The sequence below is a fragment of the Athene noctua genome, chromosome 3, assembly GCF_965140245.1.
Source record: "Athene noctua chromosome 3, bAthNoc1.hap1.1, whole genome shotgun sequence".
NCBI lineage: Eukaryota > Metazoa > Chordata > Aves > Strigiformes > Strigidae > Athene > Athene noctua.
Genome location: NC_134039.1, coordinates 17,167,369 through 17,195,176, shown reverse-complemented (window position 1 = coordinate 17,195,176; position 27,808 = coordinate 17,167,369). Strand labels below are relative to the sequence as shown.

Below are 27,808 nucleotides of genomic sequence, written 5' to 3'. Positions count from 1 at the left end.
AATAAATATTTTCAAAACTCTGTTATCAGAAGCAAAATTTGTGAAAGTTTTTCACCTAAATGTTTCACAATGAAACATTCACTTTGAAATAGCTCTTTATTTTGGATTTAATTGTCCTGGTATTTTATGTTACAAAACATGAAAATTATTGTTGGATTAGTTAAAATGTTTTCTCTCAACATAACGTAAACTTTTTTCCCTTTTCTTTCCCAGACAATTTTGAATCACTTGGCACCATCCCTCCAGGTCAGAACAAAATAAACCGAATGTAACCAAGTAATCAGTGTATATTACGTACTCTCCCCTGTATCTGAGCCACACAAGATCTGGATTAGTTACAGCTTTCTGCTGAAAGCTTGGCTCTTCACCTCAGACTGCAGGGATTCACGTGCTCAGCTTTGGACGTTCTCTAGTTGAGACTTCAGTTTCAAAGTATTGGCTATCACAACAGTATCTATACTCACTGGATTCTGTAACCCTAGTGCTGTAAAACCCACCAACTGTGTGGTCTTAGTAAACACAGAGCAAATTCCAAACTCCATTACAAGATATCTTCAACAAACATTTTGTACTTATAATACACTGATTAATAAAATGGGAGAGTTCAGTTTTTAGGAGACTGTTGCATGGAAAACTGAGATTTTCTGAAAAAAATATTTCACTTTCTTGATCTTGGAAAAGAGAGGAAGAGCTGAAAGCAGTCAGTTATCCACTATGTAATTACTGATTTTATATAACTATTGTTTGAGATGCATGTTTTCTCCAGCTGAATACAACAATCTTAACTACAAGAAATTCAGTGATGGTTGCTAGGGCATGTAATTGAGGTTGTTACAGGTAAATCCTGGAAAGAATTGGAAATTTACCACCCAAAACCAGCTAGTGTTCATGCTGTTCCAGTATATACCAAGAATCAACCCCTTTCCAATATGTTCTCAGAAGGGTAACATGCTCACGCATTGCTTCAGACAGCTTTGGTGTAGAAGAGTGAAGGAGAGGAAAGTTTTGGTTCAGGATTTGACTCAGACAGTGGCCATGTCTCTGACTGTTTTTATGTTACTTCCAGATATGCAGATACTTCTGTAGATGCTCATGATCTACAGCTTGGCTAGGCAGGCTTAGCTGCAGCACGGCAGCCAGATGGGTTTTTTTATTCTAAAGTCTGCCCTCCAAAGGAAGATGTCACATCTACTGGTATGCCATGGGCTCTTAAGCTGTCATTCAGTTCTTCATAATTCATCACTACCTTGAATTTATGAAGAAATTATTATGCTCATGGAGCCACACATACAACATCCCTCTGGTGCTTGTGGTTATTCACATACTTGAAAGCTCCTGCTGAGGTCAAGAGCTAGACGTAACACCACCTTCAGGTTCCATAGTTGTGTTCTGTTGAAGTAACCATTACAGGGAAAGACAAAACAGGAAGATCCTTCAAGTGGTTCAATAACCATCCAGCTTGTTTGCAACTCAAATAGTATTAGTACAGTTCCACAGGGGATGTTAATCTATTTGAGCCTTGCATAATCCTACTGACCAACCATTTAAATCTTTGGTATGTCATTAAAGCTAGGTGAATCAATTCAATAAAAGAAACTTTCAATGTCAGGACATAAACAGATCCAAATGATACACTGCCTTCACTGTCTATTTAGTTCTGCAATTTATTGTCTTTTCAAGTCACCCTAGATTATTTATAGAGAGGGAAACATTAAAAGATACTGATATATCGGCGAGATTTTAGAATATGTACTATTCTATGGCAAGAAACTAAGCAAAAGCAAAGAAGTTACTTCAGGAAAAATAAAACTTCCTTTAAAAAAACCAAAAAAACAGTACTAAGACAAATGTACTTTGTCATCATCACATGGCAAGGTCCTTATGAGCACCCTTGGTTTTGGAATCAATATCCTGAGCCCACAGAGCTGTTTGAACAAAGATGTTACACAGGTTACTTAATTAAACTAAAAAATTGACTAAGTCTCACTTTACCCTCAATGTAATAGATTGATAGAATAACTGCTATATCAGCACCAAAGCTGACTCAAGTTTATCAGTGTACAGCAAACAAATTTCAAAGGTTTAGGAAGAGTAGCAGATACTCGTGAGTCCTTGGGCCTCTCTGAATTATTCAGTGTCATATTCTGTGTAAGGCTGATGCTGTATCACTTTACTGCTTTCGCACTGAATCCAGTAACTAGTATTTGACTGGAGCACATAAAGGTGTCACATCTTGATTTTAAGGTTTCAAGAGATGGAGAATTTACCCCCTCTCTTGGCAAGTTATCTCACTGATTTAATTTCTACTTAAAACTTACCTTGATTCAGCTTCCTGTTATAGGATTTTTAATATGCTTTCTCCAGCAAGAATACAAGGTTGGTTTAGTACCAGCTAGACTCTGTGCTAGTTATTAAGTCTGAATCAAGTGTTCTAAGCAGGACAGCTGGATCTCTTTCAGTTTCCCATTGGAAGGTTTTTTTTAGTATTTTCATGATTTGTTCGGCTTATTCCCTGTGCACTCTCCAGGTTTTATGGGTTTCTCAGCTGTTCAACTGAGGCTGGTTTCACCTTGTGACACAAAGTTAGATGATCTCCTCCTGCCTTCCCTATCTCTACAAATAAGAATGAATAGATATTTGTTTTAAAATATTAGTCTTACATGCTCCCTGAGTCATATTTGTAGCCTCATATCCCACATGGCTTCTGTCAGAGACTACCTCTCACATATTCTATTCTCAAGTCTTTCAAGCGTCTTTTAGCAGGCTTTGGGCTCAAGAAATGACACAGATGAAATGCTGAACTGTCTCAGCAACAGTCAATACATTGATCCTAGTTTGGATGTTTCCAGCTCTAGCACTTAACATCTGTGCCAGATCTAGATACAGCACCAATTAGTTCTGGCCACCAGAGCATGTCACTGGGGCTGATAAAGGGCTGTAAAGGTCAATAAATCTGGCAGGATATCATATAACACAATGAGTATTTTCAAATAATATTTTCTGCAATACAAACTAATGTCAAAAAATCCGAACCTCGCTTTATACTGAGCACAATGTGGTATATTCCCTTTCCTCCTTTACTAGTTGAATCCCATATCAAGCTTTATCAATATTTGTCCTCTACTACCAAAGAAGCTGGGCCAGGATTTTCCAGGTCATCTTGCTTTGCCTTTCTTTGAATTAACTCTCCTCTAGACTCAAACATTTCCTTATTGCTTAAAGACTTATTATGAGTTAGCAGGAGAAGGCTACACTTCTCACACAACTCTTTTGCGTATCTGGTGCTATCTGGGCATGCTGGGTTTTATTTTTTCAGTTCTTTATGGTTGCTGTTTATCATCTTTCATATTTACTTGGGAGGGTTGTAAGATACTTCTGCATTCCCATGATGCCTGATTACATGATCCTGCTTCTTTCTAAATACAAGAGAACTACTGAGTATTTCTGCCTTTCCCAAATCATTAAGATTTTCACCATGTTCTGCTAGCAAGTGAGCTATACTATTTTTAGGAATTATTTTATTGCTGTCATCCTTTAAAATGCCTTACAGTCCTTAGGCTGTGAGAGAGAGAGGTTTCTTTTGCTCTCTCTCAAGTCTTCCCCCTCTTCATATTTCCACAGTCTCTAATTTACATAATTGCTGCCTCCTTCCTCTTTCTTCTCCTCTTTCACATTTATTTGATATATTTTTAATAGCTGCCTTTACTTCCTCACTTAATAAGCAGGTGTCGCTAACCAAAGATGTCCTTATTCACAATTATGAAATTGTGGGGTTTAGTCATCTAGTAAACTTTCCTAGACTAATTTCCAGTTTTCACTCACATTTTCCTGTCTAAATCTCACTACTTCTGTCCAAGTTTCTCCTCCCAACCACTTTCATTCATAGTTGGTTGCTTTGCAAAATAATCCATTTGGCAGCACCAAATACATGACTCGACAGAGATAGAATAAACAGAATAGGAAGTCATTCTTATGTCTTTACTTAGGCAGGTTATAAGCAGGATAGAAAGCTCTTGGTTTAGCATCCTAACAAGAAAAAACATTATTTTCAATGTCACTTCAGAAAATGCTGAACTAGGGTTCAATCCTTGTTCTGATTTAGTCTAATTAGATAGTCATTAGCAGGAGTTACTATGCTTGCCCTGGCAGTTTGTTTTCTAGGAATTAACCAGTTCTACTCAGCTTGCAAATTATTGGAAATCAGTTATAGGCACTATTACCAAAGAAATGAGAGGCTACTGGGAAAATTAGATTAAAAAGCCTAGAAGGTCTAAGAAGCATTAAAATACTGAGTACTTACTCCTATTAAACCTTTCAGAATCTTGTGCTTTATTAACAGTAACTATGATTAGATGTAGTGTTAGTGAGCTGTGTTGGACTGGGGAGTCCTGGGGGAAAACACTAAAGCATAGCTTTAGGTTGCCAGATTTTTTTGGACTACATTGGTGAAGGATGCAAAATGTGTAGCGTACCCAAAAAACTAAGAACACATGAATGAAGTTGCCTAGTTGATGTTTTTCCTTTCTGTTAAATGCTGTTGTTTGAGAATTATAGGAAAGCAAAGAGCAAGTGTTCCTGATGATACAGAACTTTACTAGAACTGAAAGGGCTAAAGATTATGAGATTAGTCCTGATTACAATTGAGCATTGATTTAGCAAAGATGTGGTATGAATATAAAGCTAATTCTTGGTAGACTTCTTTTTGTTTGAGGGTAAGTATGATAACATACAAAAAGAGGAGCGTCTAACCATGTATAACAGAAGTCCTAAATAGCTTTTTTGTTTGGGTTGGTTTGCTGGGGGGTCTTTTGGTTTTTTGTTTTTCTTAAGTTAGATCTACTGCAGTAGCTAGAGGGAAGGGGAAAAAAAGAAGAGAGTAAAGTTTTGAGAAAATAGTCTTCCTAAGAAACATTATTCAAACTTTGCTACAACATTATAGCTACTTACTTGATTTTAGATTTGTGAGGAAAATATAATAGTTATAGCAGAAAACAGGTAAAAATGGCTGGCACCAAGCAAAAATTAAATCTATATCGGGAGAAATCAGGACTTTGGGGTATTCAGAAGTCAGGGGTCTGTTGGAAGGAAAACAAAAATTGCTAGCCTTAAGAAAAGACTTATTCATCCTAGGCATGTCTGCAGTTATACTGTTACTTCAGGCAATATAACTGATGCAAGGGCTGAGTTTTGTGTTTTACGTATAGTATTACAGGAGAAGTAATTCCAGTACAGGAATAAAAAAAGTGGATTTTTTCCCCCAAACCAGCCTCCTTGCGTTAGCTAATTTTTAAGTTTAAAAACTTGGATAAGAAGACGTTCAAAAACTTCTGACTTCACTGGTTTCCTTAGCTGGCAAAAATTAACAGATTAGTCTCAAATTTCCAAACTAAAATAAGACCTCCAGTCTCTTATCTCCACTGGAGTTCAGGTTAGTTATCTTGAAAACATGATGATGAAATAATACTACAACTATTTGTCTACATTGGTTAGTTATGGTGAAACCAAGAAAGTTTTACGGAAAAAAAAAAATATGTTTAACTGGGGCAGAGAATAGAACTAGCTACTAAATATTTTACTCCAGAAGATGATCTGTAACATACACAATTTGGTGCAGCAGATTTGGTTTTCTGTGCTATTGGCAATTCTTTTTTGAAATTAGGTCTTTTTTTAAGAAACAATAAGCTGCATATGTGATTATAGACTGCAGCTGGAAAGCAATGTGCTTTTTAACAGTGGCATTTCACATCCTACATACATTGTTTTTCAACAACAGAAGATTTGTCAAATTGGAGAGGCTGTATTGAGTCTTATGTTTACATTTCTCTATAGTTGAATGCTAAATTAGAGCCATCATCTTGTCACCATTCTCTAAGACACTGTTGCTTGTCTTCCCTCCCCCCCCCCCCCCCCCCCCCGTTCCTTTACCCATTCCTTCAAATCATGGCAAAATTTACTTTGAACATAAGTATTTGGTGGTTTTTTTGTTGGTTTTTTTTTTTTTTTTTTCCCTGGGAAAGGCTCTCTTCTACTTCAGAAACATAGTTCTTATATACCAAAAAAAACAAGAACAGGTACTTGACTATATGACACTTGTTCTCTACCTAGAATAATACAGGTTTATCCTTAACCTTTGATGTCCATCTTTAAAACACACCTTTAAAACCTCCAAGAAGAAAAAAAAAAAAAATTTCTATGATGGTGGTCAAATGTTGCAACAGGTTTCTCAGAGAGGTTCTGGACACTCCATCCATTTAACACTTTAGTGATATGACCCTGAGAAACCTCAGGCATCTTCACAAGTGGCTTAGCTTTGAGCAGAAGGTTGGGCCAGGTTACCTCCAAAGTCCTTTCCAACTTAAGTTATTCTCTCTTACATATGAAAATAAGCAAGTACACGCTAAAGTATTCCCTCTCAAGAATCAAAAAAAGGAGACATTTTTAATGGTCTCCTGTTTAACATACACGTCCTGATAAAAATGTTTCTGCTAGGACCACTCGCTTCTCCAGTAGTGCCAGTGAAAGATGATTGGCTTTATCACATGGAGCAACAGCACAGCACATCTTCATTTGAGTCCCATAGGCAAATGTGAAGCAGTGCACTCTCATGCTAGGACCCAGGACTCTGGATCCACTGGTGGGGCTGTCTGGAGTGTCTGTGAAGCTTGGCATGGTCAGGACTACCAGCAGAAGCGCAATGGGAGCTCTTGTGGAAGACAGTGCTGATTGGTGCTGATGCTGAAAGCGTCAAACATGCATGCTGTTGCTTTGAGTGGAGGACTGTTCTTCCATAAGATTGGCCACAGAGGCCTCTTCCCCTTGACAGAAATGTTGTTCTTCAGTATGTGAAATAATTATGAGATTAATATGAATTGAAAATGCATTTCCTCTTGACCTACTTTCCAGGTCAGGAAGCACAGCTTGATGCCCCCCTGTTTGGAAAGGTAAAGTTATGTCTCCACATTCCCTAGGCTCCACATAAGCTTCTATTGTTTGGTACCAAGCACATGGCTAATTATCATACCTGCTATGCAGTCTCTTCTAATGGTTTCCTTCCATCTCTTGTCAACACCCAGGCTGACTAACCAAACTGGTTTCTTTGGAGGGAATCGTACTTGTTTACCCCGTCAATAAATACACCTCTTTTTTGTTTGTAGTGTGAAGGTAAACATTCAGAATGATAGTGTAAGCTGCTCTGGGAAAGTGGCTTATTATTCTGAGGTGCTCTAGCACTCTGTGCATCTGAATCCTGCCTCATTAACTGAATAGTCCTTTCTTTACTCACAAGGTTGCAGGATGCATCTTTTTACCTCACCACAAAAGCAATTACATGTTCCATTAATGTCAGTGAAGTCTGTCTGGGGCCCTGAGACTTCATGTACAAATCCCACAGCAGCTCAAGGCTTAGAATAGGACAGTATTTCTGTGACAATCTCCTTCCATGAAGAATATAAGCTCCAAAACTAGCACTTTTCATATGTGGACCTTCCTGTCCCTTCAGAGAGGTCTGTGGCTCTCATTCTGGTGTCTAGGAAAGTACAGAGGGTCCCCAGCACAGCTCTTGCTGACATTTCAAAGCCAACAACTGTGCTGACACTCTGAGAATTGCTGAAAGGCTTTGTTGGGTTTGGTCTTGGGAGTCTTTGGATTGACAGGCAATCATTATTGCAGACTATTTCCTCCTCCTATGGAGTCACTCCATGGTTCTTCTTCCATCAAAAGTTTGAAAAGGGAGAATCTGATGACATTTTCTGCCCTGGATAATCTTCCTACCAAAAAAATGGATGCATAAAAAAAAAATAAAAATCTGTTTGCTGACCCACTCAGTTGATGATTTTCTAGGTAACTGTCATAACTGACATTTTGCTGTAGCAGGGTATTACTGTGTCCAGGCTGTGAGAGCAAGCACCAAAAGCATAAAGGAGAAAAGATAACTCAGCAATATGGCAGACAGCAGGCTGCAGAGATTCCTAAATTAGCACTGAGAGAAGTCAGTAAGTCTGCGCAGCCCTACATAGCGTCATGCAGCTGTACCAAGTTGGAGTGGAAGCAACAGAGAGCAGGGTGTTGCTAAATGATTGCTCAGTTAATCCATAACCTGAATAAACCACACAGAGATAAGTGAGAGATGATGGTGTGTAAACTGCCAGAACAAAATCTTGATTCCAACTTCACAGGTAGAAGTCTGTAGGTCACAGTGAAAAAAAATTATGCTAGGGGAAAATCTGATCAGGAGTTGTGTGTCTTCCCTGCGTGCACAACACCAAAGATAATACTTTTTGCTGCAAACTTCACCCAGGATGAATTGTGAATCAGTGTGCATGAATCACCTGCCAAACCCTCAAGTGCGTCAGTGATAAGAGAATACAAATTCAAAAGTGCAGGTGCCATATCAGCAGCTGGAGTGGAGCTGACAGCACAGCTAGAGACAATGACCATTCCTGAATTCCTTCCTGGCCACAGTTTGAACTTTTCATCTCACTTTCCACATTAAGATACGACATATCTGAGTGATGCAACCTCTATGCTAGATCTGGATGTCCACCTGAGTTCTCTTGGCTTGTCTGCAATGAGATTTTAATTCAGTTTGAACATTCATAGTTGCTGTTATAAACGTGGACATCACTAACCAAACTTCGCATAACTACCAGGTGTGTCCAGTGACCAAGTTACAGCTCTAGATTTGCCTAATCTCATGGGGTTTTTGTTTTTTTCTTTTTGTGTTATTTGGTTTTGTTGGGCTGGGGGGGGGGGGGGGGGGGCCGCGCTTTTGGGGAGTTGGGTTTTGATTTCCCCCCCTCCAATGTACTGATGTAACTCTTCCCCCAGATGACAGTTCTGCTGTCAGCAGGGACACTTCAGGAAACTCCTTGATGAGATTAATTCACAGGAAACTGTTTCAAAGGCATTGTTTTGGTTATCAAAGCTTCATTTGAACTGGGCTCTAATTTTCTTAATTTCTGCAGCCTAATTAAATGAAATTTTTAGTTAATTAATTACAGTAAAGAAGATTGCCTCGAATGTACACAAACCCAGTCTGACTTACAGAAATGCTGAGAGTGTGCCAAATCCACCAAAGGCAGAAGGAGCTATTAATCAGTGCCCTTGGACAGAAACCCACACCCCAGCACTGCTCATTGACTGCCTGCTCCTGTTCCCCTGCAGGAGGTCCCCACAGCCTTCAACAGAAACACAGGTGGTCACTGAGTCAGGTACATGTCAAATAAGTCCCTGGCTGAAGCTAGCTGCAGCCAAAAGGCCATTCCACAGCCATTTGCTTAAATGTTGCTTTGGCTTCCGTGATGCAAAGCACTTCCTGTGACACTTTAGATATATCAGCATAATGAAGCTCAAGAGTTTATTTCCATCCACCTCCTTTCAAGTGACTAGAAAGACCTCAGATGCTGTAATTTTCAGAGAGCAGTAGTTTGCTGCACTGTTGCCTGTAACAGCTGCCTAAGCAAAGTACTGTGGCTGAGAAGTTCCCACTGGTTATACTAGAAGTTCCAGCCCTGTTTGGCTCATAAAAAGGAACAGCACCCAGCTTAATGGTTAGAAGAGACCACTATTAATTTTGAAGTGTAGGATTTATAAATCAGTTATTGCTTCCATAAGTCTGACACAGAATGCTGGACTGGATGGGTAACAACAGCAAGGTCTGATGTGTCCTACCGCTGTGGTCAGAGACAAACCCATACAGGACACCTTGGCTCCACTAGGTAGGCAGGAACCAGCAATCTGATCTTCTTCCTCACACACACCTGCTGTTTGCAGAGCCTTCTCACAAGCACCACTTCAGCCACTTGAGCTTTCTTAATAGCCCGTGAATGCTTACTAACTCATTTCTATTCAATAATCTAGAAAGCCCTCAGCACTTTTGCATCAAACCCCATTATCTGGGACACTTAGTCTATTTTTGACATACTTTCCCCTAAGCTTTGTCATCCATGTCTTGGGGTAAAAAGTGATGGTGTATGTTCGTTCTTCTGAGAGATCTGAGACAAGTAGACCTTCACCATTTAAGGCTATATGGGAACACTTCCTTCAGAGCATGATTGCTCTAACTCGTTGTTTTAGAAACTGAAACAGGAGAATTAAGTCTATGCTTGCTTGCATTCTGTGCACTATCAAGAAGTAAGGTAGCACAGGATTTAGGTCAAGGCCAATTTTATTTCTAAAATGCTACCCAGTCTGACCTTTAGTATTGCTTTTACATAAAACTGAACAGCCACAGCAACAGCTATATGAGGAACTGAGCCCAAAGCATCATACTTCTCCAAGCCCTACTGCAGTGTCCTTCCTGTGGTGCAGGGTAGAGAAAGACTTCAGGAGGCTACTATTGACATTCAGGGTATATAGTGTTAAAGCAGGAGAGACCAGTTTTAACGGAAGAGACATTTTATTGGAAGAATGTGTGTCAGATGGTTGGTATCCAGTATTCAAAATAATACAATCTAGTGCCACAGCGACCACTAGAAAAAGAAGTATTGAATTCAATAAGAACCAGTTTTACATGCATGACCAACTCCTGAAGTAGTTCTTTTCATAGAGCTCCCCTCTTGAGCTTTGCTGTAAACATTACTCACTATTATCTTCCAGTCACAACTTAGTCCAGGGTCTTGTGTATTATTTTAACACAACATAAAACCACAAAGTTAACTCTAAAATACATGATTAATAGAGGAAAAAGGAGGGAGAGAGTGCACTACAGTTGCTGCGTATCACTTTTACTGTGTGGATTCCTGCAGCACTCTATCTTAAATAAGTTATATCAAGCATCTTTGAACACCAATTATGCTTTCCAAACTCTTTGCCCTTAGACTTCAATCCATGCTCTGCAGCTGGTTAGAGAAATTTCCAAATTATACAACACGCTTTTGCAATATCTCCTAACCTAGGACTCTACCTAGAAAGCATATAATCCCTTTTAGTAATGGTTATATCTAAATTCATAATCCACTGGAAAAAATTGCTAGTATATTAGCAGAGGCATAGGACAACCAATTGCACTGCAGAAATTCTTTCCACCATCTTAACTATGGAGCAACCCTTTGCATTTACAGCTGAGCACCACCTGCTGGTTATCTCATCTAATCTGGCTATTTCTCTTGCCACCCTCCTATCAGTAAATCCTAAGAGCAGATCCTAGATTTTAGGAAGACAGACTGATGTAGATGTTACAGCTGGGTGCTGTAACATGGGACCTGGGATTTCAAAGCTGAGCTTCTGAACTCAGCAAGACACGAAAGTGGAGACAGCTGTAATGCCACAGCTGGGGCAGCCACCAGAGGGAGACAAAACTCTGAAGCCCCCCCCAACAAGGTGGGCAGTGGAAAATAGCCCTTCCCACTGCATCCACTCCCCACTCTGTCTCAGAGACAGATACTAAACGATTCACAAATAAAAAGCAAAAGCAGCAGAGGACCCTTCCTTTTCTGAATTCCTGTGTGCCCCATTCTCCTCATTTTAATTGACTTCCCCTGAAATTTATGATTTTCCTCTCTCCAGCACCCCCTAGTTGAAATGCAATTTGCTGATTTTCTCACCTAGTTCTGTCATGCCAGTGACCTTGTGATCTCAGCTTAATATTAACTATTTAACCCAGTTTGTCAAGAGGAACAGGTCTGTAACCTACTGTTATGAAAAAATTCTGACCCTGACACTTCAATTTTGCCATTTTGATCTTGTAGAGTATCTTAACAGAGATGCTTTCAGAGCCATGCTGCTGGAGTATAATTTAATTTAACATTGTGAACTTAAGCTGAGATGGCCAAAGATGAGTGTTTTAATTGTTTAACTTTCATTGAACTCCGTGGAAGTTGGATAGGGAAGTCCCAGCACCATTTTTCAGAAGTAGGAAACATTACTGGCTACCACTGTTTCACTTCTGTTCTCTGCCCAACAGCAGTTCATAATTTATGTGTAATATTACTGATATACCAATGGCCATTTCTGTAGTCCACTATATCACTGCTCTGAATTTAGTGTGGGTAGCAGTTACAGCATCATCAAGCTGCACCAAAGGATGGAAAGAAAAAGGAAAAATAACCCCTTCTTATGAATCCTTCTGTCAACATAGCAAGTTATAAACCCAAACAACACAATGACCCCACCCTTGAAATTCCTCCAGAAAGACAAGGGAAAGCCAAACTTAACATTTCTAATTATCAAGGAAAACCTTCCACTCTATAACCACCTTAAACCTCCTCCCTGAGCTTTACTGTACACCCTAAGGCAGGGCCTTGGCCCAACTTTCAATTAAATTATTAATAGGAACAATAGAGTCAAAGTTTCCCAACTGAGATGCCTCAAGTTTTTAAACCCATATAAAACAACATGACACTAGATATGCTGATTTCAGATTTTCTTCCTGTACCCAGAGTTGTGCAAGGATGTTGGTTGGCTCTTTCCTTTGTTCCAAAGGTAGGAAGGGCTCCCTTGGTGACCCAATTAGCTGTGTCCCTGGGCCCCAGTGCTCTCTAGTGACACCACCTCGCCTGGGAATGCTGGGTCCCCTACAAGCCTCTGTAGGGGCTTAATTACAGAGCTTGAACCCCCTGTGTGACATTGCTTGAGATCTCATTGGGTCTATGTGGTTTGGAAAAATCTGCACCAGGCAGGGAAAAAAAAAAACCAAACCAACAAACACTCAAACCAGTAATTGCTCCTTGAAATCTTTTTGCTTCTCCCAACTCCTTCACTGTCTCCCATTGTCAGGGTCAGCCTTCTGAAGCAGCCACCTCCAGGGACTCGCATGGGACATGAGAATATCCCACAGAGCCCAGCGCTGCTGCCTTTCTGCAAGGGGACTCATCACATGGGCTGGTACATGAGCTTGGGTGGGGGTGCTGGGTCTTGCACAGGACTAGCTTCTTCCAGACTAATTGCAGCAGATGGCATAACTGCATAGCTTGCTTGCTTCCAAATTATTGTATAGAAACTGTAAATTGCATATTCCAGTAAAAAAGGAATGGCTGGGACACACTTCCCCACATGGGGGCTGTTCCCTTGGCCATCAGAAGGTTCTAGAAGAGAGGGAAGAGCATCCAGAGCACACACCACAGGGCTATGCAGGAGAAAGAGGGAGAGTAACTCAGCATTCATCAGGGAGAGGGCTCACCTGGGGACTTAAAGGAGATCAGCAGGTTTATATACACCAGGTAATCCATGGAAGTTACTGGAAGGGAAACCAAGACTGAGGGAATAGACTCACTGTGCAAAGACACTTTGTTTTAAAAGTTAATGTGTCTCACCCAGCGATTTCTCTAATTAAAGAATGACCCTTTTTTTAGCTTAACAGACTGTTCTCATAACTCCAATTTTATAGACTAGAGGCTTTTTTTGACTTTTGATGTGAGGCAATGCCACCTCGAGGTTCTGGCTGTTTCAGATTTCTGTCACATATGGCCAAAGAAAAAAAACCCCACCCAGGTTCTGGCACAAAATCACCCTGACCCCATCTCGATTTTCCTGTTGGTTCAGATTCAGGTGACTTCAGCTAACAGCAGTAAGACTGTAGAGAAGCCTGAGCAATATCATCCCCAAAACAATATCTGCATCCCCCCTAACAAAAGACACTAGATGTGCCAATGAAAGAGGAAAATTGGAGAGGAAGAGCCAAAGGGTAGGATTACTTGGTTCAAACAGTGGGCAAGGACTCAGCAAACTACAGTCTGCAGGAAGGGAGGTAATGCTGCATCTGTCAGAAAACTAGATCAAATTCTGAGTTACAGAATTCTGGGTTGCAAGCTGCTTGTGTGCTCCTAAGCAAGCTTATTTGTGGCTGTCATAACAGGACACCCATGGTGTGATGAAGTGTCTAGGTGCCACTTGAATCAGAAAGTAATGGGATCCCCTCCTTGTTGGACATATCCCCTACTTCTGCAATTGAGGTATCTCCTTCCTGACTTGAACTACAGTGATGATTTTTTCCAGAAGATGAGAGGAGCAATGAGCCATTGTATTCAACACATTACATGCTTACAGGCTTCAGAGAGGCAAAAGCTTAACCTTAGCTGCTCATACCTCTAGGCCTCTCTAAGGCATGTCACTGAGTGTTTTCATGGCTTTAAAACTTTGAACTTGTAGATGTTTCCCACCAGATTGGCAGATGGTTTCAGAAATATCATGTATATGTTCAAGACCTGTCTTGCATATATGAGCTCACTTTTCTTAGTTGCCTTTTGAGGATGCCTAAGAAGCAGACATCTCGAATTGTCCATAGGATACAGGTGAAAACCGGTTGCCTTCTCTCATAGGAATTTGTTTCTAGTATCTTCTTGACTCAGTCCTTCTTCATACTGACCTTTCTGAAGCAATGCATGCCTAAACTGCTCAATGCTTTGCAACTTGAAGGAGAAATGACATTTAAGCCAGTGAATCCATACTCAGTTAAGAAACTTGAATATACATCTTGAATATACAGTAGCAAGCGTAGGAGACAGAAAAGCTCTGTACTGGTTACTTCAGAAATTAGCTATGCTCATATATTGTCCTGAAAAAACAGAGTACTTATAGTTGCTGGTAATCATCCATGACTGCTGCCAGGTAAGTGAAGCTTTGTAGTGAAAGCAAGAGACTCAAGGGCAGGACACTGGTCTCATTCTGTACTCTGCCATCCTTCACTGATCTGTGATGATGCCTTTTGGCTTCTCAGCTGGTTCACTTATTAAAAAAACAGTAATAGTTACATGTGTAAAGGCTCTGCACAAGCTAACAATAAATCCTATTAAAGATTCAGTTAAATTTTGAGGAACCTCCTATCTTTTTGTCTCTAATAGAGTTAGGATAAGAGGCTCTGACTGAGACCAGAGCTCCATTGTACTAGTTACTGTACACATTAAATTAAAAAATTAAAAAAAAAAAAAAAAAAAAAGAGGCATTTTCTTGGGCTGGGAAGCTCTTAATATGAGAACTAAAATAGTTTCATCCCCATTTTTACAAAGACAGAAATTACAACACAGCTTAGAACCAAGATCAGACCTCTCCAACTCCTAGAAGTGCCTTTACCCGCACAGCCCCATTCTTGCCCACTGTAGCCACAGCAGCAGTGAAGCCCTCTAAAACGTAGCTAAATGACTTGCCATACTCAATCTAAGAACAGGAGCAATAGCCTCAGTCAGACAATAACCAAACCACAAGCAGAAATGCTAATGTATTCACCCCACACAAAGCAACACTAAACCCCGAGCAAACAAACATGTCAGTCCTTCAGCCAGGCTCGCAGAGACGCCAGGGATGTGCTCAGCGGTACTCAGAGGTGCTCCCCCACACGCCGCTGAGAACACAGCCATCCTCCGTCCAGGCACGGCACCTCACGTCCTCTCCAGGCTACCCATTGCCCCGGCGAGGCAATAGCAGCCCTCCTCGGCACTGCAGGCTCCCAGGCTAGAGGCAGCCCGGCAAGACAGAGCTTAACGGAAGGGCGTGAACACTGATTGAATCTGAACAGCCCTAGCCATGCATCACTTTGCAGTTTCTCATGTTAAAACGCAACAGCCATTTGTTAGAGCATTCCTAACGTGTTTAAAATCTTTCCATTGAGAGCCGATGTTGGTTCTAAACCGGCATTCTCAAGCAGCCTAGCATAGACCTGGGATGCCGCTCTGCAGACTTCACTACCCTGAAGTCCATTGCTGACTGCAAGTATCTGCCCCTCTAACCCCAGTTACTACCTCACTAGTTTATGTATGCAATACCTAGTTTGGCCTAGTTTGGGAAAAAAAAAAAAACCAACCCAAACCACCAAACAATTGAAATTAAGGATTTATGAAAGTTTAGATCAGCAATAGCATTATTTTTTTTAACCTCTCCTTATGGCCTAAGGCCAGATGCCCAGCTGTGAACTGACACAACTCAAGGTGTGCCAGTTCTGAACAAAATCTGCAAATTCAGCCTTTTTACATCCAGAGATTGGCTCAATTTCCTGGCAGAGGAGGAAGCTAAGCCTGGCAGTTTTGAAAAAAGAGAATACTATGCACCCAGGTGAGACTAAATCAGCAGGATCTATTTGGAGATGCTGGTGAGCACTGCAATAGGAGACAGACACTGACTCGCGGGACAAAGACACTGAGAGTGTTACTACACATGAAACTGGAAAAAATGCTTTGCGGATGAAAGACCTTATAAATAATAGAGGGACTAAAACCTCTGAGTGTCACTCTATGGATGTGATTTCATCAGCCCTGCCTCTGTTCAAACCCTCAGTCATTTCTCTCCTCCTTCCATCCAGACTCTCACAGCTTCCTTTCTGCAGAGAGCCCCGAGCACTCAGAGGGTGACCCGGGACACATACATGTCAAAATCTCCAGATGAACCGGAACTCCAGTGCCTTAGAGTGAGGTTTACCTGGGAAATACTGCAAGATGTAAAGCCCCCTGGGAATAAGAAAAATCACCTACCTAATTTCATCAGCTTCAGTGGCTTACTTTCATGATGAATTCAGTCCATGTGTATTTTTTTTAGATATGCAACACTGCAGATACTGCACTTCTACAATAGATCTTAAGGCATCTCTCTCCCTACACATCACCTATGTGAGCATTCTCATTACTTCACAGTTGAGGAAACCAAGATCCAGGGAGGATCAAGTAGGATGCCCTAAGCCACACAACAAATGACAAATTAGCCTTGGGCTTCCTCATATGAAAAGCAACATCAGACCAGGGATGAGATGGTTCTGTATACAGAGTTACAGGCCACTGGGTGAACAGAGCATGAGGGACTGTTGTTATGCTTGTCCCATTCTAAGATTTAAATAATTTTTTCTTTTTTTTTTTTTTTTTACCCTACACATCTGCTATAAACCACAGTCAGAGGGGAGTTGGATCTTTGGTCTGATCCAGTACAGCTGTTACTATGCTCCTTCAGTTTTAGAAATCAACCTGACCCCTCAGCTTTGGATGCAAACACCGTTAGACTTGGAAGAAGTTCAAATTTAGGACCTTGCTTTAGGAATGTTTTGTATTAAAATTATTTATATAAACACATTTGCTATTTGGATCTGGCAGCAGCCTGCAATCAGGCCCAGCTTTTCTTAATATTTTGGGCTATAAGCCATCCAGCTTGGGGATTTATTCATCTTAACATGTTTAGCTTTGTAAGCACAATGCAGTAGTTACTGTTGTGCCTCCCGGCTGCTCTTCCATTTTTTATAAACTAATTTTCTCTGCTAACCTACTTTTAATTTTTTCTTGTAAAGCTGTTTTTAGTAGTCCCTTGCATTTTTTTTTTCTCACCCCCTCCAAACACTGGGGTAAAACTTCCCTGGATGCTAAACACTAGTGATTTGAATAGGCTCCAGCTTCTATATCCTGGCTTTGGAAATAATTGTTCCCACTAATCCTTTTGAATGCACTCCCAACTCCATACATTCAAAGAGCTGTCATGTCCCCCCTCACATACACACCCAATCGCTTCTGTTCAGCAATCAGAGATCATGCATCAGCACATTGTAACTGCTGGTGCCAAGCAGTTCTTGAGCCCCCAAACCCACTAACTGCTTCTGAGCTATGGATGGAGGCTCCTCTACCAATGTCACTGCCCTTCCCACCTTGTTCTCATCCCAGCTACCCGGAAAAGAAAAATTATCTTTTATTCCAGCTCAGCCCTGCGGCCTGCCAGTCAATTCCTGGATCCCTTCAATTCAGTATCATAAATACACTTAACAAGGGAGTTTAATATAGATTTGGTACGACAGTTATTTGAGCAATACATAATTTATGTTGCCCTGTAGCATAGGAAGCCGTGAGTGGCGTCTGAGAGTGAACAGATTCAGGAAATTTGCCATACAGCAGCACAAACTGCCAAAGGGAGAAAAGATTGGGGGAGAAAAAGAGAGTGAGCAGCCCAAGGAAGGGGGTGCATAACAGAGAATTGCTCAATAGCAGGAAAAAATGTGAAAAAAAAGACAAGATGAAAGGCACAGGGTGAGAAAAGTCTGGAGGAAAGAATAGAGGAAGAGAATGACAGGAGAGAGGAGGAGCTGAACAGCAGATGCAGACAGGGGCAGAGAAGGTCTGCAGGATGAATAAGAGATGAGCAGAAGCATGTAAAGGGAGAATGGAGAGCAGAGCATGCACACTTGATGTGACAAGCAGGTCTCTGCAGGCTGCGAGTGCTGCAGCCAGCCAGGAAGCGGAACCAACTGCCGTGTCAGCCGGAGGGCAAGGGCGAGGAGAGGCACCCCAGCTCTCCGGGGGCTCTGCTACCTCGTGACTCACCCCTGCTCCTCTCCTCTGCTCCCCCCACCAGTCCCCTGGCTGCCCAGCTTCCCTACCCACTTCCAACCCTTCAGATCTGCATGGTGTTAGGTTTTGCTGTTGGCCTCCTGCTCTTGCATGGCCTCATTTTGGGAAGTTGATTAATGAGGATACAAGGCCAGCCTTCCAGCTGGGTAAATCGGAGAGGCTCTCCTGGCACTCTCACCCAACTCTCACTGTCATCCCTTCAGCGATACTAGTGTCCCACCTGGGCACTCCTTAGCTCAAGGATGAAGGTCCTAAGTGCTGCACTGTGGTGACATTGCTGCCCAAGAGAGCTCACCAAGTTTGCTTGTGGGTCGGAGATGAGACATAGAAGGCAGATAAAGCAAATGGAGAGTGGGAGTTTAGTGAGACTACAGAACATGAACAGTGCTTAGCAAGCACACAGGATCTGTGCCTGCCATTTGCTAGGCCTCCACTTTGAAGAGGCACCGGCTCTCAGCTCCTGGAAGTTACTTTTGGTTGGAGAGCTCTCATCCAAACCATCAGTGTCAGTGAGCCTTCTGTTACCCTGAGCAGTGACCTGTCACAGAAGCGTAGGAACATCTCAGAGAAAGATCTTCATCAGGACCAGTCTGTACATGGGGAGAGCCTCAGATACCAGGAAATCATCCCTGATTTATTTTCTGGGATTTATCCATTATGAATTGAAGGCAACACAACCATTTGGCTCCAAACACGATCCTTTGCAAGCAGAACAGATAGCTATAGTAACAGGAAAAAACCCTAAGCACAACTGGACTAGCTGACAGCCTCTACAGAGGTGGAAGAGGGGGACTGGCCCTGAACACTCAGTTTTCCTTCTGCCTGCAGCATCCATGACGAAGTTTACTATTACTTTTGTTCATGAAATGCAGCCAAGATGCTTGCTGTTGTGCCAAATTGGAGAAAACCAGCCTTGCAGAGTTTGCAATAGTTGACCAAAGTATTCCACATGTATCCCTTTCTGTTGCACATGCGTGGCTGTGCACAAACCTGCTTCCCTGCCTGCAAGCTGACAGGTACAGCTCTGTGATGGAAGTCCAACTCGTGCAGTGGGCAGATGTCTGGTAATCGCTACTATTCCTAGTGCTGCCACTGATGCTGCCTGTGCCTAGGACTGGCATGTAGGCCAAAAATATTAAAATTGGCTCTCTTCATCCCAAGTGAGGTGGTTAGGAGCTGCAGGGAGTGAGCTCCCCTGGAACAGTAGAGTAGCTAATAACTGCACTTAAAAGTAGCAGTATTGATTGAGAGCAGGGCCTGTAACCGCTCTGCTTTCTGCCCATATAAAGGGAACTGTGTTCCTCTCTTACCTTGCAAGATGATGACTTTCTGTGCACTTTAACCTTCATCAAGCGATGTTTACAAAGTACTTCTAAAGATGCCAACTGGCAAATACTGTGGAAAAATACCCCGTTTTTTCCCAGGTGCCTGATGCTGCGTGTGCTCGCCTGTGTGCGGCCGGCTGTTTATCGGCCAGGATCCCCGTGATGGGCGTCTCTGCACCTACCCCTCTGAGTGCACAGCCTGCATTCATGTCTCTGTTTTCTCTGGCATCCTCCAGTATTTCCCTTGGAACTAATGGCCAATAATATAGTTTCTCCCCAGACATCCCCCTCTGCCACAGCGCTCCCATGAAGAGGATTATCATTCTCATACTTGTGAGCTCATGCTGTCCCACTGTCTCTTTCAGGCTGTTGTCCCCTGGGGAGAGGGTCACAAAATCCACAAAGCACAGAGATTTGCAATTAGATCTGCTCTGTATTTTTTCTTTCTGCCTTGAAAAATACAACAGAGAAACTGAAAATTCTGTAGAAATTGTCCAAGTAGCTTTAAGAAAGCTCTGTGCTACTCTCAGCACAAAATATGGAAGCTTTGGAAAGAAATATTTAGATTAATCTCCTCCAAAAGTTTTCAGAAGAAAGTAGCTCTTACTTGTAAAAATAAATGCGTAATAAAAAGCAAAGAATTTCCATGGAAAACTAATTTCAGTGGAAATTTTTCAGGTAGCTTCAGTGAGCTGTGGAGCTCAGCATGCCCTCTGGTGCCAGAGCCAGGTTTTACAGGCCCTGGGACCTGCCAGCTCCCTACAGAAAAAAAAGAGATCAAGTTTAAAAAGAAGAAGAAGGAAAAAATCCTACGCTTGTGGTGATATTGACTCTTCTGTCTGTAATTCATACGAAAATTAAAAATAACAATAGCATTGAGAGTAAATATTTTTGTGTGCGTGCGCACTCTTTCAGTAAGAGTATAGTCTCTAACTTACAAAACATAACAGGGTGCCTCACTCAGCCCCTGGAGTGATCTGTATCGCTGTGCCACGTTTACACAAAAGGAAGCAGAAAGGGGATTTGCCTGAGGTCAGACTGAAGTCAGCAGAGTCTTTGCAGGGGAAGAGGCTGTCCCCTGTAGAAAGCCAAAACATCCGGAAATGGGACACAGGAGCCGAGCTCCAACGCCAGTTCAGCCAGTGCTGTTGTGACTGGACTGTATTTTTTCAAGTCCTTATTTCCCTACCCTCAAAAAGAGGGCAATAATGATGCATCCCCATCTTGGGAACGTGCTGCATACAGGTAGGTGCTATTTTCCAGCAGACATGCTAGCTCCGCAACAATGCCTGCAAGATGAATTTGGTGTCTGACTGCCAGATCCAGGTTTCTTCTGTTTGGCACAATACAGAGAAAAAAAGGCAGCAATCCCCACTCTCAGAAGGGAACAATTTCACAGTGACCATAAAGACACCAACTCTAGCCTGATGACATAAATCACTTTGATGAGCCTTCAGGTACGTTCTGTGACTTCACTTAGGGCTCTGTTCACCAAAAGGGAGTAATTTAATCTCCCCAACAATCCCATGTAACCCCCCACAGCTGTCTGGGGAACCTGCTGCAAGGAAACCAGAGTCGCTTGCGAATCAGCTCCTGAGCTGCAGCAGTTTACAGGACTAAACTTTAAGACAAAGTAAAAGCAGAAATGGTCCCATATTGGAAAGCTGTGCATGCATTGTGGCAGCTCAGAAAAAGAGTCACAGACGTGTTCATACTCCAGCAATGCAGTGGTTAGCTGGCAACAGCTATGGCACCAGGCATCCCAAGCAAAGCCATCCTCCTGCATTAATTGAAATGGTGGGTCTCCGAAGGCTCCTGGTTTGTTTAAGCCTCTTGTTTTTGAGACTCCAGGCTTGCATTCATAGCTGCTGGACTAGGCAGAATACTCTGTAAGGACCAAATCCATACAGGAGCTGGATTTCTCTAACTTTAGCTGTCATCATAATGACTCCCACAAACTCATTGATTAAGCTGCCTAAGTGAAAGCTTGGTGTCCAGCTTTCATCATCCAGTAACCTTTTGGCCACATTTGTGGATCTACTAAGCTGACAGAACTTTGAAACAAGAATCACAGTTTTTCATTGCTCAGTGTAAGGGTTTCCTAGATCCAGTGACTCCACAACGGAGAGCGGTGGCTGTCCCTGCCTGTAGTATCATGTCCCAAACAAGGGAATATGCCACTGCACTAATCCATACAAGAAAAGACCATGTGAAAGCTTTCTATTTTCATTGCCTGATCATCTGGGACACAGAGCTCCATATGTTGTAACTCTGCCCCATTTCACACTCCAGGTAAAGGAACGTGGGGGCAGCTCAAAAGGAGGATGTGTTTTCATTGAACAAGAGCTCCTGACTTGCTTTATTTGTTTCCACATAAGCAACTGGGAACAGATGTCTCAGCCTCCTTGTACCAGTCACTCTTTTAACAAAAGCTCTGTCTTGTTTGTACAACGTCCTTGTTCTCTCACCCTTAACTCATCATTACACAGAGATAAACTATCAATGCCCAGCCTTGTGACACTGCGGAGAGGAGGGCTGACTCTTCAGGAACAAGGAAGAAAACACATGAAAGGGGTCAAATCTCAAACCTTGCACCACTTGGTATGGGTAGCACTCTGTTGAAACAAGATCATGTGCTTTTAAACCAACTGAGAGGGGGCAGTACCTAAATATAGGTTTTAAAAACATATTCCCAGGATCTGACCTTTTGCTGGCCTCCTTTCCTCAAGATGTGAGATACCTCTATTCTGCCCCAGACAGTAACATTTAGGAAATCTTGAACCCCTACGCACTGCTTTAGAGTCCTTACCAGCTCTCTAGACTTCTACTTTTATCTTCTTCCAGTATCTTTTAGCTTCTACCTTCCACAGCAAGAAATACAGGCTTTGCAAAGGAGCCACTTAACCATAGTCAGTTTACTGTTAGAACCCACAAGAATTACATGCTTTAAGGTATCAAAGAAAAAAATCCCCAAAAGTACTTTCCTACCCCAATCCAGCCCCTTCTTAGGCATCACAGTTCACCAATAGTTCAAATTGGACATAGTCCTTCCTGGCTGCTTTTTACTTTGCATCTTTCTCATGTGAGGATGAATGCTGGCACAGGCCGCAACCCCCTTCTGAAATTCAGTCCTAATTTCAGTGTCAGACACACAACCACAGGCATTCTCCAACAATCCCTGACTTTGCTCACACTCCCACCCCAGCACAGAAAAAGCCACTCTTGCACACTGATGCACAAAGAGACCAGAGACAGCAGCATGAAGCACTAGCCATAAACCTCCTCTAGTGTCATACTTGGAGCATGGATGAAGTATTACATTTTGTACCTTATCTGGTACAAAAGGACTAAAATAGGATTTACCATTTGATGTAGCACAGTCCTACTTCCAGTATGCACCTGGAGAAAGCTCTTCCACCACTCTGAGCAAGAAATGTCACCTCAGTCCCCCACCTGACCCTTATCTCCAGATGTAAAAGGTTATCCATCAGACCGTACAGAGGGCAAGGCTGCTGGTCTTCACTACAGCTGACATGAGGCTTATGTGGAAGCATCTTTTCTTCTTTCTTTCTTTCTTTCTTTCTTTCTTTCTTTCTTTCTTTCTTTCTTTCTTTCTTTCTTTCTTTCTTTCCTTCTTTCCTTCCTTCTTTCTTTCCTTCTTTCTTTCCTTCTTTCTTTCTTAGAAAGAAGATCGTAGCCTGTTGCAGATATATCCAAATCTTTTGTAGTTCTTGCCTTTGCTGGTGGTTTATTACCTGCTGATGACACTATAGGTGAATTGAAAACTATCACTCCCTTTTAAAATGTGTTTTTCACCATTTGGATCAAGCAACAAGATGATCTATAGCTTGCAGTTAGGTTAAGGGCAACCAGGTGATTTATCCCTTGTAAACACCTGTTTCTTTCCATTGATAAAAAATGTGCCTGAATAATTATTTAAAGTTAGATGTGATGGTTCCCACTCCTTGTCTTGGTGTGTTTCAGTGACAGATGTTTTGAAGAAATACTGTCCCTGGTTTCAGAAACAAAAATGTCCCATCTACTCTAGCATCTTGTCTAAGACAGTAACTAGCAAAAAGTGTTCAGGGGAGATATAAAGCCCAGCTACTGACAATCCTTTGAACACCAACCCAAAGAGAAGATCTCTCTCTAATCCCCTCTGAAGCTTATCTGTGCCCTGAAGGAAGAGAATTTAATATTTCTTGCAAAATCCCTGGCTCTGGGTAATCTACATTATTGTAACTCTGGACAAGTTTGTTTTCCACAAAAATACCCCGTATTTTTCTAACCTTGCTGAGCTCTTGATCACCACAAGTATCTTGTGCTTATTAATATCATGAGGTGACTGTGAGGGGAAGCTGGGTACTTTCAACATTTTTGAAACATGCAACTTTGACTCTTTCCCAGGCTTTCTAGATAAACCCCATGGGGAGGCAGCAGCACATTTGACACAGACAGGTCTGTCAGCTTAGCAATTGTACCAGCTCATGTGGTTTCTCCTGTCTCCCCAGGGCATGAATTCTCAGCTCCGGATTAATGGGCCGATGAACATCAACCACTACGCAACAAAGAAGAGCGTGGCAGAGAGCATGCTGGACGTGGCATTGTTCATGGCGAACGTCACGCAGCTCAAAGCAGTGCTGGAGCAGGGGACTTCCTTCCAGTATTACACCACCCTCATCGTGCTCATCAGCATCTCTCTCTTCTTCCAGGTGATGATCGGGATTCTCCTCATCATCACTGGTAAGGCAGCCGCTAAGGCACACCCACCCTTGCAGGATGCTAAAGGGGCAGGGCATCCGGTGGCTTGGCTGGCAAAGGGGTGGAAAGAAGAATCCTCTTCTCCTAAATCATTCCCCCTGGCTCCAACCAGGGCTGCGGAAGGGTTGAAGACAGCTTGATGTGGACAGTGGGGAGGTCTGTGTTACCGTTTTTCAAAGTGGGGAGTGGGTTGGGTTTTTCTCAGCTATGAGCGCTATTCTTCCTTCACTTCCCCACTGATGAATCCCTGTTGCAGGGAGAGAGCTGGGTTTTGGGCCTCTTGCTGCCCATCCTCTAATGTGTCCCTTCATGCAGCTCCTGCAAATAATACATTTTAGCTATATCTTTCACCTCACTCAAGCTGGGGCCTAACAGAACAATTTAGGTGGAAGTATTCCCCATACTAACCTCACATTTAACCAATCCCACAGTTCTCCTAGTGCCATACAGACAGTACGTTAACACCAGCATGTCAAACAGGCTTGCCCAGTGTTCCATCTGATACAGGAATTGCTGTATTTCAGCCTCCACACATGCCCAGTATTAAAAGTCTGCAGAACACTGCCTTTTCCTGTATACTCTATGTGGGTTTTTTTACGTGGGACATGGGTTTGGAGGCTATGGGAAATCCTGTGATGTGTTACTTCCCCTGCCCCACATGGCAGCTGCAGTGGCTGGAGCCAGCTGTGAGGAGAAGGGGGACAGGGCACCACAACCGAGGACAGGGAGCCACATGCTGCCATTTGCATGGCTTATTGGCCAGACAGCCCCAGTAACCTGAGAGTTCCTGTGTCTAAACTGATCAATGCCCATCAGCTAGGGCTGGTCCCATTCATGTACCCAGATTCCTCTTGGTCTGGGGGCAAGGCGGGGGTTGATAGCTGTGACAGCACATATATGAGATCTGGGTGTCAAGGAGAAACTGGCCTCCCAATCTGAGTACAAAGTTGCTGCTGACCTTGTCCCCCCATATCATCCAGCCCTCGCTTGCCATGTCCCATGGCCATGCAGTGGGGGAGTCACATGGCACATGCCTGGCTACCATGGAGCAGTAATTTGGCTATTTAGAGTTGGCCCATTGGAGGGCCGTGGCACCTCCATGGCAAAACAAAGACATGCCACAAAGATATTTTTCCTCTGCTCCATCCTCCTTTGTCATCCTAGGGCAAGCTGTGGCCCCTGTAAAGTTCCTGGGACTATTCCCTCTCTGTGGGTCTGTGGCTGCAGTGCCCAGGGGCACCATGGACATTTGCCAGGCAGAGAAGGCTTATGGAGGCTGGGGGACTCGGAGTCAAGCTACAAATCTCCTTTTCTTATTGCATTGTATTGCACAGCTCGTTTGAACCTGAATGATGTTGCAAAGCAACCCCGCCTGAATATACTCAACAACGCTGCCACAGCTCTCATCTTCATCACAGTCATCCTCAACATCTTCATCACAGCCTTTGGGGTGCAGAAGACTGGCCTCTACCCTACCAGGAATTTTCGACCTTATTAAGTCATGGGGCAATGGAGTCAGGTAAGCAAGGGGTGAGTTCCCATCACTGCTAGCCCGTGGAAGGTCTCTCAGTGTCAGAAAACCTCATTGCAAGGTGGAGAGGGAGAAGGCAAAGCTGCACAAATTAACAAAGTATTTTCAGGGGCATGTTGCTGTCCTACATGCATCTGGGGCCACTGAACAAATTCCCTCAGAGAAGGAGGATTAAAGACCTTGCTTGATATTTAAAGCAAGAACATCAAATATCTCAACTGCCGAGATTTATCAGCAGCTAGTGGTTTCCAGAAGGCTGCAGACCTCATGCTAGATACAGATAGCAGTTGTGGATGGGAGCTAAATTTGGGAAAGAAAACTAGGTGTGTTCTGGGAGGTATCCAAAGATGGCAGCACTACCTGAGCAGAAGAAAAGGAAGGGGCTGGTGAGGTGGGCATGAAAGAGCTCTTCACAACAGCCAGTGTGGTTTGCAGGGGCTGTTTTCAGAATCTAACTCTCATTTTCAAGAGAGAGTCTTTTGAATAAGAAATGCTTGGATTCCCATGTCAGGTCACATCAGGAAATGACAGTTCTTAGGTCAAAAGTGCTTTAGGTCAAGAAGCAAAGTTTACATCTCTTGCTTACATGACCTGCAATGTGTAAACATAGTTTAAATGCAATACACTGCAGCAACAGCCAGCAAGAAAGCTTGATAGACACATGATATGATGAGGGAGGATGCAAAGGCCAAAAGCCTCTACAAAACCACTGCTGGCTTGGAATCCAGAAGGGTGCAAGTGCTGAAGAGTAGCACCCCATACCCGTAGGGGTAGCCATGGTGCAGAGTGACCCGGTACACTGTGACTGCTCCTCTCTGCCTGGGCAGTGCAGAAGAGCCTGCTGCGACCTTACTGGCATTTCTTGTCTTCCCTGCAGGATCTGAGCAGCGCGGCTGGCAGGGAAAGCTCTCCTCCTCCATGTTTTCATTGGCCTCACCAGGAGCCCATCGACGAATCCAGAGAACTGGGTTAAACTTTCAAAACTGTGTGCGTGTCATGATATACCAGCCCCTTACCGTAATGCTTTTGCAGTTCTGAAGGGATGAAAACATTGCCTTTCAAAGCTAGAGCAAACATTGCTAGAGGAAGCTGCAGGAACAGCAGCAGGTACACAATTTCAAAGCACAGATCTCTAAATCTCATCTCTTATTTTAGTTGCCTGCTTCACATATTCAATATTGGCTCATTTTGTAGAGAAGACTAAATGATTTACTTTGTAGGCTAAATAAACAAGAAAAGTCCAGCTTTTTTGTGTCAAGCATAAGTTGCTATAAAGCAATGCTATCCAATAGTTTACCTCCCAAATGTTGGAATGGATTTCTCAAACAACAAAAAAAAGTTGTTCTCATGGAAGGATAGAAAAGTGTGTGTATGTCAACACAACTAAAACCAGTTCAAATGTTTTCCCAGTTGTTTCAAATTAAATGCAACACAGTTAAGAAAACAATCAGTTATTTCCAGCATTGGAAAATTAACAATGACAGAAAATAGATATTATGGTCTGATGTCATTGCCAGGGACCTATCAGGAATGATGTCAGAATAGTCTGACAATATTTGGTAGAAAATGAAGAAGCATTATACATAAGGAGACCCTCTCGGCTTATTGCCACAATGAGAAATGACAGGTGCACAGTGTATTACTTTATTAAAAAAAAAAGGTCTTATCACTAACATACATGTTTTTAAATATATGATTTTTATATTGACAATGCTGGGAATTCTCTTGTACTAGACCAATTTGTTTCTGTTAAAAAAAGTCTCTGAATTAAGATTTTTCAGATTTTTTTTTTAAAAGTTTTCTATCCTAAATTTTTTAATAGTCTGGTGTAAACCTATTTAAATAATTACATGCTTTTCTAGTTATTAAATAATTTTTTCACTGTACAGCAAAATCAGAGTTCAATATGGATTTTTCATTTTGCATACTCTTTCCATGACTGAGAA

At 42.4% G+C, this 27,808-nt stretch overlaps 1 protein-coding gene across 2 annotated transcripts in view; it reads left to right on the top strand.

The window, feature by feature from the left end:
• Positions 1-27,706, top strand: part of NINJ2 (ninjurin 2) — a 49,053-nt gene extending 21,347 nt beyond the window's left edge. The window contains exons 2-5 of one of the 2 annotated variants that reach the window (XM_074901288.1): positions 214-246; positions 24,082-24,313; positions 25,666-25,850; positions 26,740-27,706. In XM_074901288.1, coding sequence (XP_074757389.1) covers positions 214-246; positions 24,082-24,313; positions 25,666-25,829 — 429 coding nt within the window. In that variant the 3' untranslated portion in view covers positions 25,830-25,850; positions 26,740-27,706. The remainder of the gene's footprint in view (positions 1-213; positions 247-24,081; positions 24,314-25,665; positions 25,851-26,739) is intronic. The other variant, XM_074901289.1, reaches the window with a different exon arrangement.
• Positions 27,707-27,808: the final 102 nt, after the last annotated feature.